General features: G+C 37.5%; 1 protein-coding gene across 1 annotated transcript in view; it reads right to left on the bottom strand.

Annotated features, from left to right (window-relative positions):
• The window catches only part of LOC149080371 (nucleolar protein 4), a 632,135-nt gene that overhangs the window by 294,957 nt on the left and 319,485 nt on the right, over nt 1–17,693 (bottom strand). The window contains exon 4 of the mRNA XM_089239501.1: nt 6,230–6,329. Coding sequence (XP_089095627.1) covers nt 6,230–6,329 — 100 coding nt within the window. The remainder of the gene's footprint in view (nt 1–6,229; nt 6,330–17,693) is intronic.

The following is a 17,693-nucleotide window of genomic DNA, read 5'->3' as shown; positions in this document are numbered from 1 at the left end:
CTTTCACACGATACGGACGCGTTGGATTACGCTTACGTCATCAACCACCATTTATAAAAATATGAAATACTCTTAATGGCATCTTACTCGGTATGCCAAAAAAACGACAAAAACCTTTCTATAGTTTGTGGGCACCTGAACTAACATTCACCCTATTGATAAATCCCCTACAGAGCTACTTTAGTCATCTGTAAATGTTCCGCCGATCCTTCAAGTGATCTGGAAATGTGTTCGGCCGCTTAAGTGCTCTGAAAACTGTGCCACGCATCACTCAAGTGATCCGTAATTATGCCGCAGATTACTTAAGTAATCTGGGAATGTTCCACGGATATTATATACCGTGATGCAGAACAAAACTGGGAACCGCTTAAGTGTTCTAAAACTGTGTGACGTGTCACTCACGGGATCTTTTAATGTGCCACGGTTCGCTTTAGTGTTCTCAAACTGTGTCACGGGTCAATTAAGTGATCTGTGAATGTGCCACTGGCCTACATGAGTGATCTGAAAATGTGCTACGAGCTACCGAAATGCTCTGGAATTGTGCCACGGGTCACTTAAGCGATCTGTAAAAATGTGCAGCTTAGTTCATTTTTACAAAATTAGGTGTGAGGTTGTAGGCACATCAGATAACCCACCGGGCCTCATTTGGTCCGCGGGCCAAGGGTTTACCATTTATGGCTTAGAGGGTGAGTCGCAATGAATTTCTTAAAAAGAAATTTTCAGTTCTTAGCCTTCAAATAGTATTGAAATCAATAGAAATTGATTATAATAACATGTAAAGGTATTTTATTTTCAAAATTTTAAATTTTTTTAAAATATTTTTGCATTAAAAAAATAAATTTTTGATCGTATGGAGGGCACGATCTCCCTTATGCCCCCTCCACGTATGTCTCTGATCCTATCAATATACGTTGGGAGGTTGGGGGCAGAGCTGACGAAATTTTACTGACAAGGAAGGGAGAGGGGTGTTACAGTTTTGCTGACAAGAGGGGTCGTCAAAAAGGGCTAAAAATTTGCTGACGCAATACTTGAACGGCTCCAAAGCAGAAAGCAATTGTCTCCATGCGGAGGATTTTCCGCACATCCGAAAATCGCCCCTTTCACACTAACGAATGCGTAGCGTGTGAAAGGGGCGATAAAATTATTGCTTCCCGAGGCCCAACCCGGCGCGTATGTCCATTCGGTCGTGTATCAGCCCTCTAGTACATCAGCCTCAGTGTGCATCTTGCTTCACAACGAAATGTTAAATACCAAAATAAAAACTAAAACGGAATTTTGTAACGATTAATTTTCGTTTTTCTAATCGAAAATTTGTTGTGGCACTAAAAGCGAAATCACTGATTTATCATCAATTAATTAATTAACTATAATTAGCGATTACACTAAACCCATTGCAACTTCAAGGCGAGTCCTATTCATTTCATGTACATTCGTCATTCTTTCATATTTAAAATTTTATGATAAATATTTTTTGTTGTCAACAAATACACACAATAGATCCCCACGTAATAGCTCCATGATGCCAACTGCTCATGCAGGCAGACGCTACCGCGAGCGGTGCACTATAACCACCACCGGCTAGAATCGCGCGGCATCATCTCGCCTTCTACAACTGCCGCGGTTTAAGCAATAAAGCGGGAAGCGGTGCACTATGGACGTACCCTAAGGTCGCGATGCTCATTTTTTTCAAACTAGAATCCTGGTTTATAAAACGTGCTTACATCCAAATGCTATTTTAACGGCTTTATTATGATTTAGTGTACAACTATTTCTCTCGACTTGAGATTGAATCATTGGTTTCTGTGAAGGTATCAATTTTTCGGTGTAGGCTGATCGTTATTCCAGCGCAATTGAGCTCACATTACCACAATAAGGGCTGTAAATGACTGATCAGTAAATACGTAATAAGACATCTTGTAACCTAGGGAAGAAGAAACTGTACGTGCAAATCTGCGTCACAGTGAATAAAAGGCGCGGACGCCAGCCCTGTGAAGTTATTCCAACGTGTAACCGCGTTCTAACAGTTATAACGTACGGGATAATGACGCACTTCAGTAATATTGAAAAAGCAGACATGCATCTCATTTACAGAGCTTCAAACGGAAGTACCACAGAGGCAGCACGAATGTACGGTGAGCGTTTTCCCCACAGGCGGATGCCCAAGCCCAATCCGAAAACATTTGCGCTCTTGGATCGGCAGCTGTGCGAAACGGGATCCTTTCTTGCTTTCTGGCCTGATGCAGGTCCGCGCCTTTTATTCACTGTGACGCAGATTTGCATACGGTTTCTTCTTCCCCAAGTTACATTTGCATGCATGTTGTTCTTTTTCTCCCGATAAATTTCAACAGGAATGGCGTTTTAACGCTTGCGGAACGGCCTGTTCAAAACGCGCTAGCGTGTTTGCGTTTTCTGTTAGACCATGCATTCTTTGATCAAAATTTTTTTGTTTTTGTGTGTACTACCACCTCTTAAAGTTTATCCCATCTTTTGTGAATCATGCTGCATAATATGCTGAGTGGGCTCACCCAACACTTTCTATAGCAGAGAGCCTCAGCGCGAAGCTGTGACGTCACTGAAGTCATTCATTTCACCTGTAGCCATTGGATAAAGCAGGCCGACGTATGCGAAATCTTTACCTTTTTTGCACTATATCCAATGACTATAGGTGAAATGGACGATACAATTATTACCTAGTATGGTATACGAAAACACTGAAAATTAAATTAATGAATTAAATATGAAAAAGATAGAGGTTTCAAATTCTCTGCCAACAAGTATTTTTAGAAGTTTTGCTCTCAAGCAAATATTTTTGAAAAATCAGGCAAAATATGTTTCACTGTGTTCAGCGACATTTTTTTAATTTATATAATATAAATTATTAGAATTATTATTTAAAATAAAAGGATATACAGGCAATACACAAAAAAAACATAAAAAAAAACAATAATGTTATTAAAATATTTTTTATTCCCTGAACTAAATTGATATTATCAATCTAATTCAAAGGGAAATTGATTGCTGCTCTAAACATTATTATAAAATTTTTGTACATCATACTTACATCCGAGATGTCCAGCTCCTTTGTTGATCCCGTACATTTGCAGTAAGCAGTTGTAAATGTTCAAATTTATTAATGTATGAGGGGAACTTCGAAAAAACCACATTTCAAAATTTCAATCGGAATTAAATCGGTCTTACTCTTATTGCACTCGTTTATAAAATTTCCATAAAATAAATAAATTTCAGTTTCTAATTTTAAATGGTGAATTATGAACACATATAAATAACATTTTATTTTCAGAATTTTGGTTGCAAATATTTAAAGGGATCGATTTTTTTTACAAATATTAAGTTTCAAAATCAAAAAGACATTTTGCATTTTTCAGTATATCTCCTGCAACATAAAAACATTTTTTCACACGCCTAATCGAAATGCACACACCTTTGTATTTTTTAAAAAATACGTCAAATTTAAAAAAAAACTATTCAATACAATTAAGATTGTTTTATAGCAGCAAGTTTTCTTTGAAGACTTGGTGTTAAAGTTATCATTTTTAGTTTTTGTGTAATTATTCAGGAATACGTTAGATATTATTTTGAAACAATCATGATATAGAGACTTACCATAATCACAAATACTTTTAAATATTGTCCATCATATTGTACTGATATCAAATTCATAGGAAGACCTTTAATTGAAGCTTTCTTATAAAATGTTCCTGGCTTAACGTAAATTTTGGGCATTTATTAAACCAACTAACTTCTCGATTTCAAGAAGTTCACAACATTTTCCTGCTACATGTTTCACGTTTGAGTTCTGTACCATACTCTCGGACACCTATATTCTTCAGCAAGACTTGAAGTAATATGCATGAGGTAGTATCAGTTTGTTTGAATTCCTCACAAGGCGATATGCAGATGGATTGTTGAAATAAAATACTGATGTCCGTAATAACATTTGTAAGGAAGAGCGAGCAGCTTTCATAAAACTCAGTTCCAACTATTCATGCAGAAAGGATTAAGTTTCACTTATTTTACCATGAAGTACACTTTGGGTGTTCTCCTAGGAATCACTCGTAAGAAGACTCGGGCACAAGATGATTATCGTGCGAGACAGTGACTCTTTGAACTGCTTTTCTTGTTTGCCATCGATTTTATTATATTTTTCCTCCGGTGACTTTCTTTTAATTGGTAACTTTGTTGTCAAACACGATGGTTATCCATCAAGGATTCTCTCTGATCAGGGGTGCTAAAATTGGATCTCTTCTCTCAGTACGACGAGAGTTCCATTCGGACTCGCTTACCCATGCAGTTTGACCTACAGCTGAAAACACAGCAGCACCGAGACACCTACAAGAAAATTTAAAATGTTATTAGGTGTAGTATTTATTAATATACAGCATATATATAGGCAACGAAATTATTGAATTACAAAATATTCTGAATTGTGTGTGTGCAAGAATGTTTACACACACAGGGAGATGATACACATTTAAATTAAATGGTTTAAAGTGCGACTTAAATTTTTTATTATTTATTTAAAAAGTAGCCTATATATCCGTTCATTAAATTTCACGTCACTCAGCACATTAATATTTGTATTTTTAATTAATTACAGACCTGAGAAATTTGATTTCCTCAATATTAAAAAACACTTAGATTAGATCTGACAAACGTGCTCCAACGATTAAACAAGTGCTTAAGAAAACTGCTCTCAATAAAGAAGGAAATAAAATTTCGACGCTTTAAGTCAGAAAAAAATAAATATTTCAGATATACTAACTAAATTATGTACAAATAGCTACGTACCCTTTTGTTTCAGAAGTCCGTCCTCAGATGGCTATCGAAGTTTTCGGCTCCTTTTACAACTGTTTAAACGAAATTTCTCCCACTAATGTGTTACAACGAATTAAAAAAAACAGCAACAACAGGTAAATAGTAAAATAAATATTGAAAATGTGAAGAATTTAAATAAAATATGACAATAAATGCACGTGGCGTGCTTCGTTAAAAACATCCAAAACAGCCGCTAAGGACCCGGATTGTGACGTCACAACCTCGGCGGAGTGATTCATTACGGCTTGTACTTCTAGGAGGCTTTCATTTGGTCCGCGGGTTGGAAGTTGTACATCCCTGGTGTGTGTAGATGATTTTTAAATCAATTGTATAATAATTAATATTGATAGAAGAGAGAAAACTAGTGTTCATATTTTCTGTTCCTCATCTGATATGATCATATTTCGTCAAAGAAATTTTATATCTTCAACACTCAAATGTCGGGTTTGCATCTGGAAGGCTTTGCATTTAACCACTAAAAAACGGCATAGGGAACTACTATTGGCTGTAGAGATAATTTTGATTTTACACTTCACATAATATGTTAGCTGAGCCAGCTTGAGGTTTCCAAAAGCTCTAGGAAATAATGATGTCGAGTATATAATTGTTTTTTTCCTGCTCAGTGTCTGGACCTCAAACCTATATGGGAGGTTGGATTGTCAGATACGAGCAAGGCCGTTTTAAATAAGTCGCAGAGCTCATCAGTTTTTCACAGAAACAAAGAGCCATTCCGTAACCAATGTTCAAAAAATTGATTGGCATTTTTCTAATAGAGAGGATGTCCTTAAATACAATAAAATACTTTTCCGTGCTATGTCATCAAGCATTCATTTGCAGCAAAACAAAAGTTTTACTTGTCCGGATGTTTCACTGCAGACTCGTCCTCCCAACCGCCGCTTCGTCTCAACAAAGGCATATAAGCACGCATAGGCACCGGTGCCTAGAGGTTGAAGCCCAAATGGCTTCAACCAAGGGGGCCGAGCCCCCCAATAATTTCTGAAAAAACAGTGCAATGCACCTTCCTTCTCCTGCGTACACGCTTGAGTCCCGTATATACGGAACAAACAGCAATCCCCGCTATGTTTTCTTCATGTCGACGCCTCTGTAAGCAGGTGGACGAAGAAGACCTAGACCATGCTGGAAAACACTGCAGCCACTAGGTTACCTTTTAAAGAACAGCTTTTGATTTGCTTGTAGCGGAAATTATAGACAGACAGTAAGAACTCTCTCATTACACAAGCATGCGAAGAATCTGTCCAGAGTTCCCAGAAGGAAAATTCTATTAAGTACAGTGAATTCGAATGAAAATGGTTATTTCGAGGTTATAAAATAAACAACGGAAAATCAGAAACGGTTTAGAATTACACATATATAGCGATGTTAATTCACCTACCATCTTCCATGTGTACGTCATAATTGTCTGTTGGAGCAGTTTGAGATGAAGTCGTTATATTATGATCTTCACTGACCTCACTTTCAATGTCATCGGAATCCTATATAAGACGAAGAGATGGAATGCGTGAGTTTGGTGCATTTCAACCACCCGATAAAATAACAGCATAAATGTGTCATGTTTTTATTCGCGAAAAATATCCTTTTCTTTCAATCAGAAGGATGTATGTCATCTCGAACATACTCAATTGATCACTTTTGTAAAATATTGAATCTGCTGTTTAAGAAAATTAAATAAAAATATCAACGAGAGAATCTCGCATGATAGAAATGAAATTTCTAGGTTTGACATGACTAGATTCACCTGATTAAAATTTAATTTTAATGATTTAAAATTCAATTCATAAACTTGAAAATTTAATTTTAATGGGTCAACAAGATCAATCTTTTATTTATCTTCCTTAAATCTGCCCCCCCCCCAAACTTGACCCATTTCATCTAATTGACATTTTAAACCCCAAGACACCATCCGCCCCGCAGAATTCTAACGAGTTTGGAGTCATATGGAATCATAATTGAAACCGCTTTAAATCCAATGTGTGGCAGATTTTTCCACTTAAAATTTCTGAATATAATCGGGGCTAGTTCTAATTCAGAGAGGGACGGGGATTTTAGTACAGGAATTAAGAGTAAAAGAAAAAAAATAAAGTAAGTGAAGCGTTCTGAATGTATTCTGCGTTATTTATAGTGCAGTCAATTATGAACTGGCCCTGTGACGTCATAAAACATGCGTTCACTTGCGAAATATAATCTTGTCTGACCAGGGGCTGCGATGTCATGGGGCCAGTGAAAGGTAATAAACTGTCCTTGTCCGATACAAACCATCCAAAATAAACGCCCCATCCAACTTTACTTTCTTGCACGGCCGAATATCTATTGACACGTTTCCCCCACCATCACCACAACTCATCTGCTCCTCAGGGCTTCATCACCCAAGTACAAGTACAACGCCACAACAGGCAAATTGCCCAACGAGGTGGCTGACTTAAGACCCTCATAGATCCCCGAGCCATTTCCCCCCCCCCCCGGAACCCCCAATGAATCGGTACATGCGGGAATGTGCGTGTACGTGTAGTGCAACCTGACGTAAAGTTTTTTTTTGTTTCTGTGTAATGCTTGTTATGTGTAGTGCTGCCATCTGCCATCAGTTTTTCTAACTATGAGTGAAGTGTTATGATTGAATGATTTATCGTTGTAGGACTGTTGCTCTCTGTGGCGAGACTTTTTAACGGGGAGATCGGCTCGCATTTGCGCCTTGAAGTTGGGAACCACAGAAAACCAACTTCAACCGACCGCCACTGTGGGGTTCGAACCCGGATCCTCGCATCGCGAGTCCGTCACTATAACCACTCGACCACCACAGCGACCATCACCCAATCAGTTATTCTACGGAACGGGTTATGAAGAAAAGAAAGCGTTTCACTTTTTTGTGTGTGATGAATTTCCTTTCTCTCACAAAATTTCACTGACCCGGCTAAAGTTGTTTCGCTTAAAAAAACGCATATCGGCACTAGGGATAAATTTTAACTCAACATTTACTAATAGATTATAAAGTATAACGATTTATTTCAATTAAAAACAAATTTTACATGAAGTCATACCTCGGTATAACGTCACCTCTGGGGACCGAATAAAAGAAACTTTATAACCAAGGTGATATAATAATGAGTAAGTCTCATTTAAGGGTATAAACATAACGCACGCCTGTTTCCGATTCTGAAAAAAATCAAATTTCAACATTTTTTTTTTTAATTTTCAAGTTTCGGACGATAAACGGAAAAAGTTTCTTGGGGGAGGGGAGTCACGATTCCTGCAATCGCGCGGTGGGCAGACCAATCCGAATGGGGAAACTGCATTCATTTACATAGCTGGGCGCCGCTTTGTGCGAGCCGGCTGACTGAGGAAGAAGATTCACCGGAAAGAAATTTTACAGATTCCACGCGTGTCGAACTAGTAATTGATCTAGATTGTGAGCTAAAGATACTGGTTAATATTAACATAAATCGGTTTTTTTTTAAATTTTCCTTTGAAAACTCAAAATTGGTACTTTGGTTAATTTGAAAGTTAATTTCAAAGTAAATTTGAAAATATTGAAAGAATCCTTCAACATGAGTTGGTTGGTACGAGAAAAGATGACGATATTCACCACATAAGTATTTTTTATTTGTTGAAGAGAACTTAATCAAAATATTATAATATAATTAGGAATAATAATAAAAAATAATTATTCATTAGAGACGCTCGTTTTTACGAACCCGTACGGACTTGATTGAATGGGATTAAAATGGACTAGTTTGTAAATGGGAAAGACAAGAAAATATGGAAAATAAAAAATGAGTTAGTCATTCACCTTTACATAAAAATAACTTATTTTCGGTTGCTTCATGTCAACATTTGGTAAACATACGATTCCATGGAATTGATGTAGAATAACACATTTCACGTCAATCTCGCTTCTCTAAAATATTTTCAGGATGGTGAACGCCGGTGGAACGACTTGCCGTAGAAACGATCTTTTTCTGATCTTTGATTAGGGAACTAATTTAACTTTTTGAATCCTGTACTTTACTTACCGGCATTTTCTGTCTTTGTAAGAGGACATTTTTTCGACATTGCGGAGAGGAAAATAGATATACAGCAGTTGGCTGGAAGAGAGGTCAATCGACTCTATACTTATAAATCGTCTATCAATAACTTGAGGTTTAAATCACCAGTTTATCCAATTATAATGCACAAAAAGTTAATTGCGTTGTCAACGCATCTTCAATTCATGGTCATCGAAGCCTCATTCCTAGAACGTGTTCACAAAACACCTGTATATTGGTGATTGACACTTAAGAGACATAGAAGGTCTGAACTGAAGATTAATTTCAATTACAACGAACTCGGAGGTGGCTGGAAGAATAAAACAACCGAAAAAAAATAGCGGAAATACAGTCATAAGTCATAAAAGTAAGTTCATAAAATAGAGAGTTGATAGAAATGAGAATTTGTAAAATAGAGTGGATTTTAGCATTATATCTGTGGGATGCTCTTCGGGTCAGAGGACCAGTTCGTGAAAAGGAGCATGTTCGCAAATTGGAGGTTCGTTCGAGCGTCGACTGTACTAAATTTGGTGTTTCCGAAGGCAGTAAAAGCCTAAAGGTAAACACCACGCCAACCCTAGAGTTGCCATACATATATTTTATGATCTGAAGATATTTTCAATCCTTTAGATCCATCCAACAGATTGATTTTTTATTCGTTAATAAATAACATTAGTTAACGAATAAAAAAGTGTGATTATATTTACTTTATTATTTATTTAAATGAGCCTCTTCCCGAGGCGAGTTTACTTTGCCCAGTACAGATGAGAGAAATAATTAATTCTAGCCCTCTTCCCTCCTTCATGCTTTATTACAGTGGTGGCCAACAGCTAATTATATTTACCTCGACAAGGTAAATATAAATTATGAAATTAAAATAATAATTTACAAGGTGTTAAATCAAATTGGTGATCATTATTTGAGCTATTCTCATTCCAACAATGGAAAACTACTTATGTTCATTATAGCGACGAAAATAATTTACCATTTCATCACCATACTGCCTTTTCAAACACATAAATTGCTCATAAAGCTTGGCACATAAGCAATTTTTTTCGCCATCTCGTTTGGCAAATATGGGGTCACCGTAGTGCCTTCGCTGAACAAAGTTGAACAAACAAGCACGGCCGTAACATCCTTTTCTAGAAGCAAATCGAGGTACTGTTGAGAACCTCATATCTCCGTATTGAAGTTGCTCAGATACCTTAAACTTGTCATGTCTGGAGAATCTCTGAAACTGAACTGAACCTCGGAATCGCGCATTTCTATCATTCATAAGAAATTTAAGTTATTTGAGAGCTAAGAAAAAGTTTCGTGTGTTGCGTTATTTTATGACTGACTTACCGATCATCAAAAATCCGAGGCACTTCTAGCAGCGCTAGAAACATGAAATTTGGTATGAACGTAATGTTAGGATACAAATTAAGGAAAAATGGAAAAATCTGGAAAATTCCTCTCATGATCAGAAGTGAGAAAAAATTAGGGATATTACCAATTATTGCCAAAATCCAACTGATTGCCAATTATTGTTGAAATCGCTCTAAAATTGCCGAGGACGGGAAATTAAGTGTTATGATATATCTGGAGTGGTGTTTATTTATTTATTCACATCTCAACAAGCAAGGATTGGTCAATTACAGAAATGGACAAGAGAAGAGAAATACAAAACACAAATACAAAAGGTGAATACAACAAAGTACAAAAAAAAGAAAAAAAAGAGTGGAACAATGATTAAAAATACGATACTGAGAAATACATACGGAAGAGCATAATAGCATGAAGATTCAATACTCATGTGGCGACGCAATATTCTTCGAGATTACTGTTGTGATGCGCTCGCCCTCTCTGGCTCAAATGTAGTCTCACGCGCTCACGTCTCTGCCCGATATTCTCATGTACCTGTATAATATTCCAGAGTCTTTTTGTTGTTGTTGTAACTCTGTCGGTCGCGTACAATTTCGCTCTCAAGTTAATTGAATAAATGTTAATTATTTGTTTACTTGCTCATATTATTTTATGTCATGGAATAATCTAAGACATCAAATAGCTAAACTACATATAACGTTTAAGAAAATCTCTCATAGTTGAATTGAACATATGTTTCACATAGCACAGTTTATATAAATTGCACATCTCAAAAATAGGGGACCGTCGTAAAATATTAGTTGGGGATTTAGGGAGGCGAAAAGTCCGCCGAAAAGGCCTATTTCCAATTGGCACAGAAAAATCAACAAGTTGAAGAAGATAGCAGTCATCAATTATATTGATAATTTTATACAAAAAGCGAAAGTAACTTCTTCGGCATTCCAATGATTGAAAATGGAAAAAAAACGTTGCAGTTCAGTTGTACTTACGTCATTAATGTAGACGTGAAATGGCGTGTAAAACATGTAACGTAGAAATCTGTTCTGGACTCTTTCTAGAATCAGTGAGTCTAGATCAGCGTTTCCCAACCTTTTGAAGTTCGCGGTACCCTCGGGAATAACATTAAAAACTTGGGGCACCCTTTCTTGAATACAGAGAATGCAGTTTACGACAACAAAAACCACCTAGTAAAAATACATTAATAAAGTTTGGTTCGATTAATCATTAATTGATATGAAACTTGTGATTGATGCATAGAGCACGGATACTTGAAATCAGGCCTTATAGTTGGCAACGAAACACGTAAGTTTTCCTCAAGGTCTTGCAGTCTATTTCTTGACAGATTGTAGCACTACACATAAGAAGTATTATACAGAAACAAATTTTACATTAGATTCACAACATATACACGTACATTCCGGCATGCACCAATTCGTTAGAGATTCCGTAGAGGTAATGTGCACAAGCTGCATTGTACGGTTGAGTAGTAGTAGTCTATTTCTTGCCTTATATTTTATTGTCGCCATAGCAGAGAAGACTTGCTCGCATAGATATGTGGCGGATATGCAAATGAAGATGTTCCGTCGTCACAGCTTATGCAGTGGTTTGTGTCATGTGATGCGCATGCGTCAAGTGTTTTTAAAATAGTGGATTTTTGTTTTGTTATCCCACATTGTTCTGTTTTATTGTTTATGAATAGTTTGTTCCGGCTGGTCCGTGATATTTTAGTTAAATGCTAAATTTTAAAAAGATGAATTAAGTTACTTCAATTGCCTGACTCGCTTAGTCTGATCGTGTGTTTGTTGAGTTTTAAACCTCGAGTTTTATGATAGCGCAGACCGTTGTTGATCCGGCTAAAAACAGTGACACATTTCATGTGGAACCGTACAGATATGATGTTGAAAAGGACAAAAGTGCGTTAGTTGCTTTCTTCGTTAGATTAAGATACTCCTCTCTCAGTCCAAGCCAAAAAGCAGCCACCGACGTCTCACTCTTGGTCAAGTTACCTTTGCGTGTGGAATCGGCGCAAAAGATCAACCGTGAAATCTATTTCCTCCGCACTGTTTGCGAAATCAAATGTTGAGACAACCCAGTTAAGATTTTCAGAGGAAAAAGATGGAAAGTACATATCTATTGCATCTTGGAATCTTGAACTTTCCTGACACAGGGGTACAACAAAAAACGGCGACTTGACCGCAGCAAAAATTGCTACCACAGGGAGTCCCCCATCGAGGGGTTAGCGCACCAACCTCTCGATGAGTATGAAAAACAAGCCTGCCGTTCGGAATCGGCAATAAATTGTAGGTCCCGGTCTAATTAGCCCTCGTGTGCAGAAAATGACCGTGGTGCGACAAAAATGATCAAAATGATCAAACTTGGAATCTTGAGTAGTGTTGACAAATGAGATCTTTCTGCTTATCCGAAAATGATGTCACTCTTCGCTGTTACTATGAAGGTTTCGACAGCTGCCTGATGCTAAGATGAATCCAAGAAAGAAAATTCAACTGGCCTTGCGGGGAATAGGACCAACGTCCTCTAATTTGCCGGGTGAGCACCATTACACTACTAAGCCAACAACAAGTCCCCTTTCCTTAAGCTTGTGTGCGATGAACCAACACCATCTACAGCAGAAGGCCTTCGCACGAAGCGTTGACGTCGCTGAAGTCCATTTTACGCGCGGAGGGTTTCTGTTATAGATGGTGTTGGCTGAACGGGGCCGTACATGGACAGCCAGACCTAACTCAGGCCAAAGCTTACATTGTTGACACTTTCTTTCTTTCAAACCCGGCACAACTCAGGTCTATCGTCATGGTCAATTTACTACCTAGTGAGTTGTGCCGAAAGTGTAAGTGTGTGTACCTAACAGTCTGAGTGAGTATTATGTATGATTTTTCAGTGCTGTCATCTATATTTCAGAAGTGAAGTGTAATGACTGAATAATTGTACGGTTTCTAGGCCCGTTGCGCCTGAAAAGTATCGCAATTGTTGCAATAGATTTGAAATTGTTGCTGCTCCTCACAACAAATCCTAGCAGTTTCAAGCATTTATTGGTGAGATCATATATTTATGATCGGTGAATGCAAGCTTGGAGTCAAAGAAAACACCAAGGTCTTTGATTACAGAAACACAACCGATCGAGACTGCATCAACGATATAGTCAAATTCGGTCGATGATTTTCTTGTATAGCTGATGACGTGGCATTTACGAACATTGAACTGGAAGACCTTAGCTCCACACCAATAACGGAGAGACTATGTCTCTTTGTAGAGGCATGCAATCTTCGAGACTCCCAACCTCGCGATAAATTTTCATGTCATCAGCATACATCAGACACTTAGATGCACTGAAGCATCGAGGAAGATGATTCACGAATTTTAAGAAAAGCAATGGTCCAACATTCGAACCCTGTGGAACACCTGATCCACTGACATACTTTGTTGAAATTGCGTTATGAAATACAACTTGGGATGTTCTCAAATTTAAGTAGCTGGTAAACCACATGATAGAGTTCTCGGATACATTGAAAGAACGGAGTTTGTAAAGTAGTGTCTGGTGATTTATTTTGTCGAAAGCCTTAGTGAAATCCGTGTAAATGACATCTGGTTGCTTGTTGGTCGATTGACTTACCAAGATCGTGAGTGAGATGAACGAGATTTGTTTCAGTAGAGCGATTCGGAAAAACCCATGTTGAGAAGATAATTCTAGACGGATATGGTTGCACAATTTGCAATATAGGATGTGCTCGAAGAGTTCAGAGACAGCGGATAAAATACAAATGGGTCGAATAAAATATATACTTCGGATACTACACCACTTTTTAAAATCGGAATGACATTTGCGAGCTTACAAAAAGATGGGAAAACATATTTACGCAAGGAGAGCTTAAAGAGAATTACGAGAGGTTCTGAAAAAATATTTCCACATACTTTGATTATGTAGGCTGGAATACCATCTGGACCTATTGATTTGACAGATTTCATATGCCTTATACCGCCGATAACATCACTTTCAGTTATTTCACCAATGTAAAAAATATCAAGTCTATAAGCTATCTGATGCTCACTACTGTAGTCTTCCCAAGATGTACTCTGAAACTGAGAAGAGAATACAGACTAGAAGTACTCGGCGAATTTGTTTCCAATTTCATCACCCTCCGGGGAACTCATTCCTTTATAATTGAAGTTTCTCGGTGTAAGTTTAAGGCTGCCGGCACACTACGGTTCGGCTGATCTTATCAGCAACCGTGGAATTTCGCGTGAAACACACACTGCTGTTAGCAACCGGGGTTTTTTATTTTTTAATGTCACGTGACATCTCGGGATTGGCTAAATTATTTTCGCCAAGCTGAAGTTGGCTCCAGTTAGCCTGCAAATTCGTGCTCATAAGCTGCATTGCAGTAAAACCCCCTCTTAAGGGATACTCCCTCTTTTACGGACAAATAATAAGTTACAGTTGTATAATATATAAAAGTATGAATTTCAAACCTCTTTTTAACGGTCACCCATTTTACATGGATTTAATTTTTTTGTCCTGTCCGTGTTCACAAAAAGGAGGGGTTTTACTGTATATACTAATAAAAATATTCATGTAATGAAATTTAATTTTCTGTAACAATATTTGCCGCTTGAAATTAATTCAGAGTTGAAGAAAGTCAGCCTACAAGTTGACCCATTTTTGATGCTCTTACGATTCGTGACCAAATCGCACAAACTTTTTTATATATGATGACTGGAATCATCATAATTAATTTAAATAGTAAATATATATTAGAAAACTATTTAAATAACATATTTTTGAAGTTTAAAAAAATTGACCATGAATTTAGCACGTTTTTCTTTGTAATTAAAGTGAATTTCCAATTAACTAAATTTCTAATTAATGGAAATTAAGCATAATAATTTTAATTTTGGGAAACCCCATATGACCAAAAAAAAGTTAAGGAAAAAATTATTTTCTCCTATTTAAAAAAATATATATTTCTTTTGATGGTCAGGAAAAAAAAATTCAGATAGGAAATCGGAATGAAATTTCTGAAAATTTCATGTTATAAAAACTGTAAAAAATCAAATTTTAAAAAACGTTATGATACTCATTAGACCTTTTAGTTCCCAAAAATGTTAGTTCTCTTGAGGCACCCGGGCCGTGCTCGGGTGGGCCCATGCGTTAAGACGGCACTCACTGATGCCCCGAACTCCGAGCCAGACAGGAGCGCAAATGTTAACCTTTCATCTCTCCTTCAATATTAAAAGGGGGCGCCAAAATGCGTACTTGCCCCGGCTGACCACGCATGTCGTTGTGGCCCTGTACATCAGTATGTATGTTGCAAGGTTTAAGGTACATACAGGGCCGCAGATACTTTTTTAACTGGAGCTAGCAAGCTTTTGGCATCCCGTGTAAGGAAAGGTTAGAAGGAGTGGTGTTAAAGGGGCAATTCGGCACCCCCTTTAGTTCAGCACTCGATACAGTGGACCCGCTCTCCCTAGTTGTGGCTTTGTGTGTGTATGTAAATTAAAAACTGCTTGAAAAGAACGGTAGGTGTGAAAATTGTCTTGGTGCACTCTTCTGTATTACCCGCATACAACGTTTTGCCTAGATCAGCGGTTCTCAATCTTTTTTGACTCACGGAGCCCTTTCCAGTATATAATTTCTATGGCGGAGCCCCGTAGGCCTATTTTTTATTTATTCATCAAAGTTACTGATTTATTTTTATTCAAAAATATTAATAATTATTTTTTTTCAAATTTACTGGTTCTTTTTTTATTTTCCTCGAGGGCCGCGGAGCCCTTTGGAGTTCACACAGAGCACCGGTTGAGAACCGCTGGACTAGATGGTTTTTTTTTCATTGCAAAAACAACATATAGACAGCCACATTCATATACGATACAAAAATAAATAACAAAAAGACAATAATGAAAGCAAAACACAATGCAGCTCTTAGGGACATATTTCATCCCCGGTTCATACTTAGGCTTTTAATAAATGTTTCAAAAGTTTGATATGGAGAATTTGCAAATATAAAAATATATTCCTTCAGATGTCTGATTATTTTTACTTCTAATTTTTTATGAATTTATTATAAATGGTTGGGCCCCGTGGTAATTTGTACTCTTTTGGATGAGGTAACTAATTGGTTTTTTGCTAAAACGTTATAATCGGGATCCAATGCATTTCATTCAAGTGTTCTAAAATATACATCTCGGTTTTAGCGTAATCACGTTAGTTTATGAATGTCATTATAACCGAGTTTTAATGTATGCTCATGTAGGAAAGCAAAAAAATTTCACTAGTTAGAAAAATTTAATTTTTTATTCATTGGTTTTTTTTATTGTTATCATTGCAAAAGCGCCAAACAAAGAATTAGTTTCCGTCGCATGGAACTTCACCATACAGTTCCTCGAATTTGTCTTCTCCTCTCATTTTTTTATGGCAGCCTGAGAAGGGGAGCAATTCCTTTGTCCAGTGCATCGAAATCCCATCACCCTCCTTGTCAAACCACTTAATAGACAATGGAAGAGAGCAACCGCAGGTCCAGCCAAACCGTCATCAGGGAGCTCAAGCCTTTGCAATACATGATGGCAGCTTTCCGGTTACCCCAACCGTCCCAAAAAATGTGGATTTTCTCGGTTGAAAAAACCGCGCTCAGCGGTTGCAGTTGTATCTGTACGTTGACAGAATAAAACTATAGATGATGCCTTCCCCCCCCCCTCCCCAACCTCAACCGCGCCGTAGTCAGGTCCCAGCCTAAGTCGTTGAGATTTCATAAAGTTCCAAAATGTAGAAAGGTCCGTATGAATATCATCTTCAATGCGGCGATAATACGAGTCCCGCGCACTTCGGATCAAGGAGTTAACGAGTCTATATTGGTCATGAAAATTGTTAAGATGCAATTGTCCATTACTACATAGAAGTTTATTTTTAATTGAGTTTTTCTTGCGTATTGCCTTGATTACGTTAGTGTCGAACCAATGAAATATTTTTTGGAGGCACTCTTTCGAGGGACAGCAGAGTCAAATGCAGTGAAGATTAAACTATAGAAGCAAGTAAGAGCATCGTCTACTTCATAGTGGGCTCGAAGGCAAGACCAGTCTGTTTGATCCAGTGGTCACTACTACATTGACATGAAGAGAGAGAGAGAAGCTTCGCAAGGCATAGATCCAAGTAATGTCCATTAGAATTCGGCGAAGATATCAGTTGCTGAAAATCATGATAATTAAAAATATGATAAAAATTCAAGTTCAATTTTTCGCAGACAGCTGTGTTGAGGTACGCCACTGACCCACTTTAAAGACGGAAGATTAAAATCACCAACTATTATGCAGTCAGATTCAGAGAATTCGCGATTGTGGGCAATGAAAGAGAAACAAGTCCGATACAACTCCACGGAGGAGCCGGTAGGAATGTATATCACGCCGATGATGACACGGGCACTGACATTTTTAATTTCGACAAACACA

The sequence above is a fragment of the Pholcus phalangioides genome, unplaced genomic scaffold (genome assembly GCF_987345545.1).
Source record: "Pholcus phalangioides strain wild (caught in Gottingen) unplaced genomic scaffold, Ppha-v1.0 ptg000011l_1, whole genome shotgun sequence".
In the NCBI taxonomy this organism is placed as follows: Eukaryota; Metazoa; Arthropoda; class Arachnida; order Araneae; family Pholcidae; genus Pholcus; species Pholcus phalangioides.
This window is presented reverse-complemented; position numbering and strand designations above follow the sequence as displayed.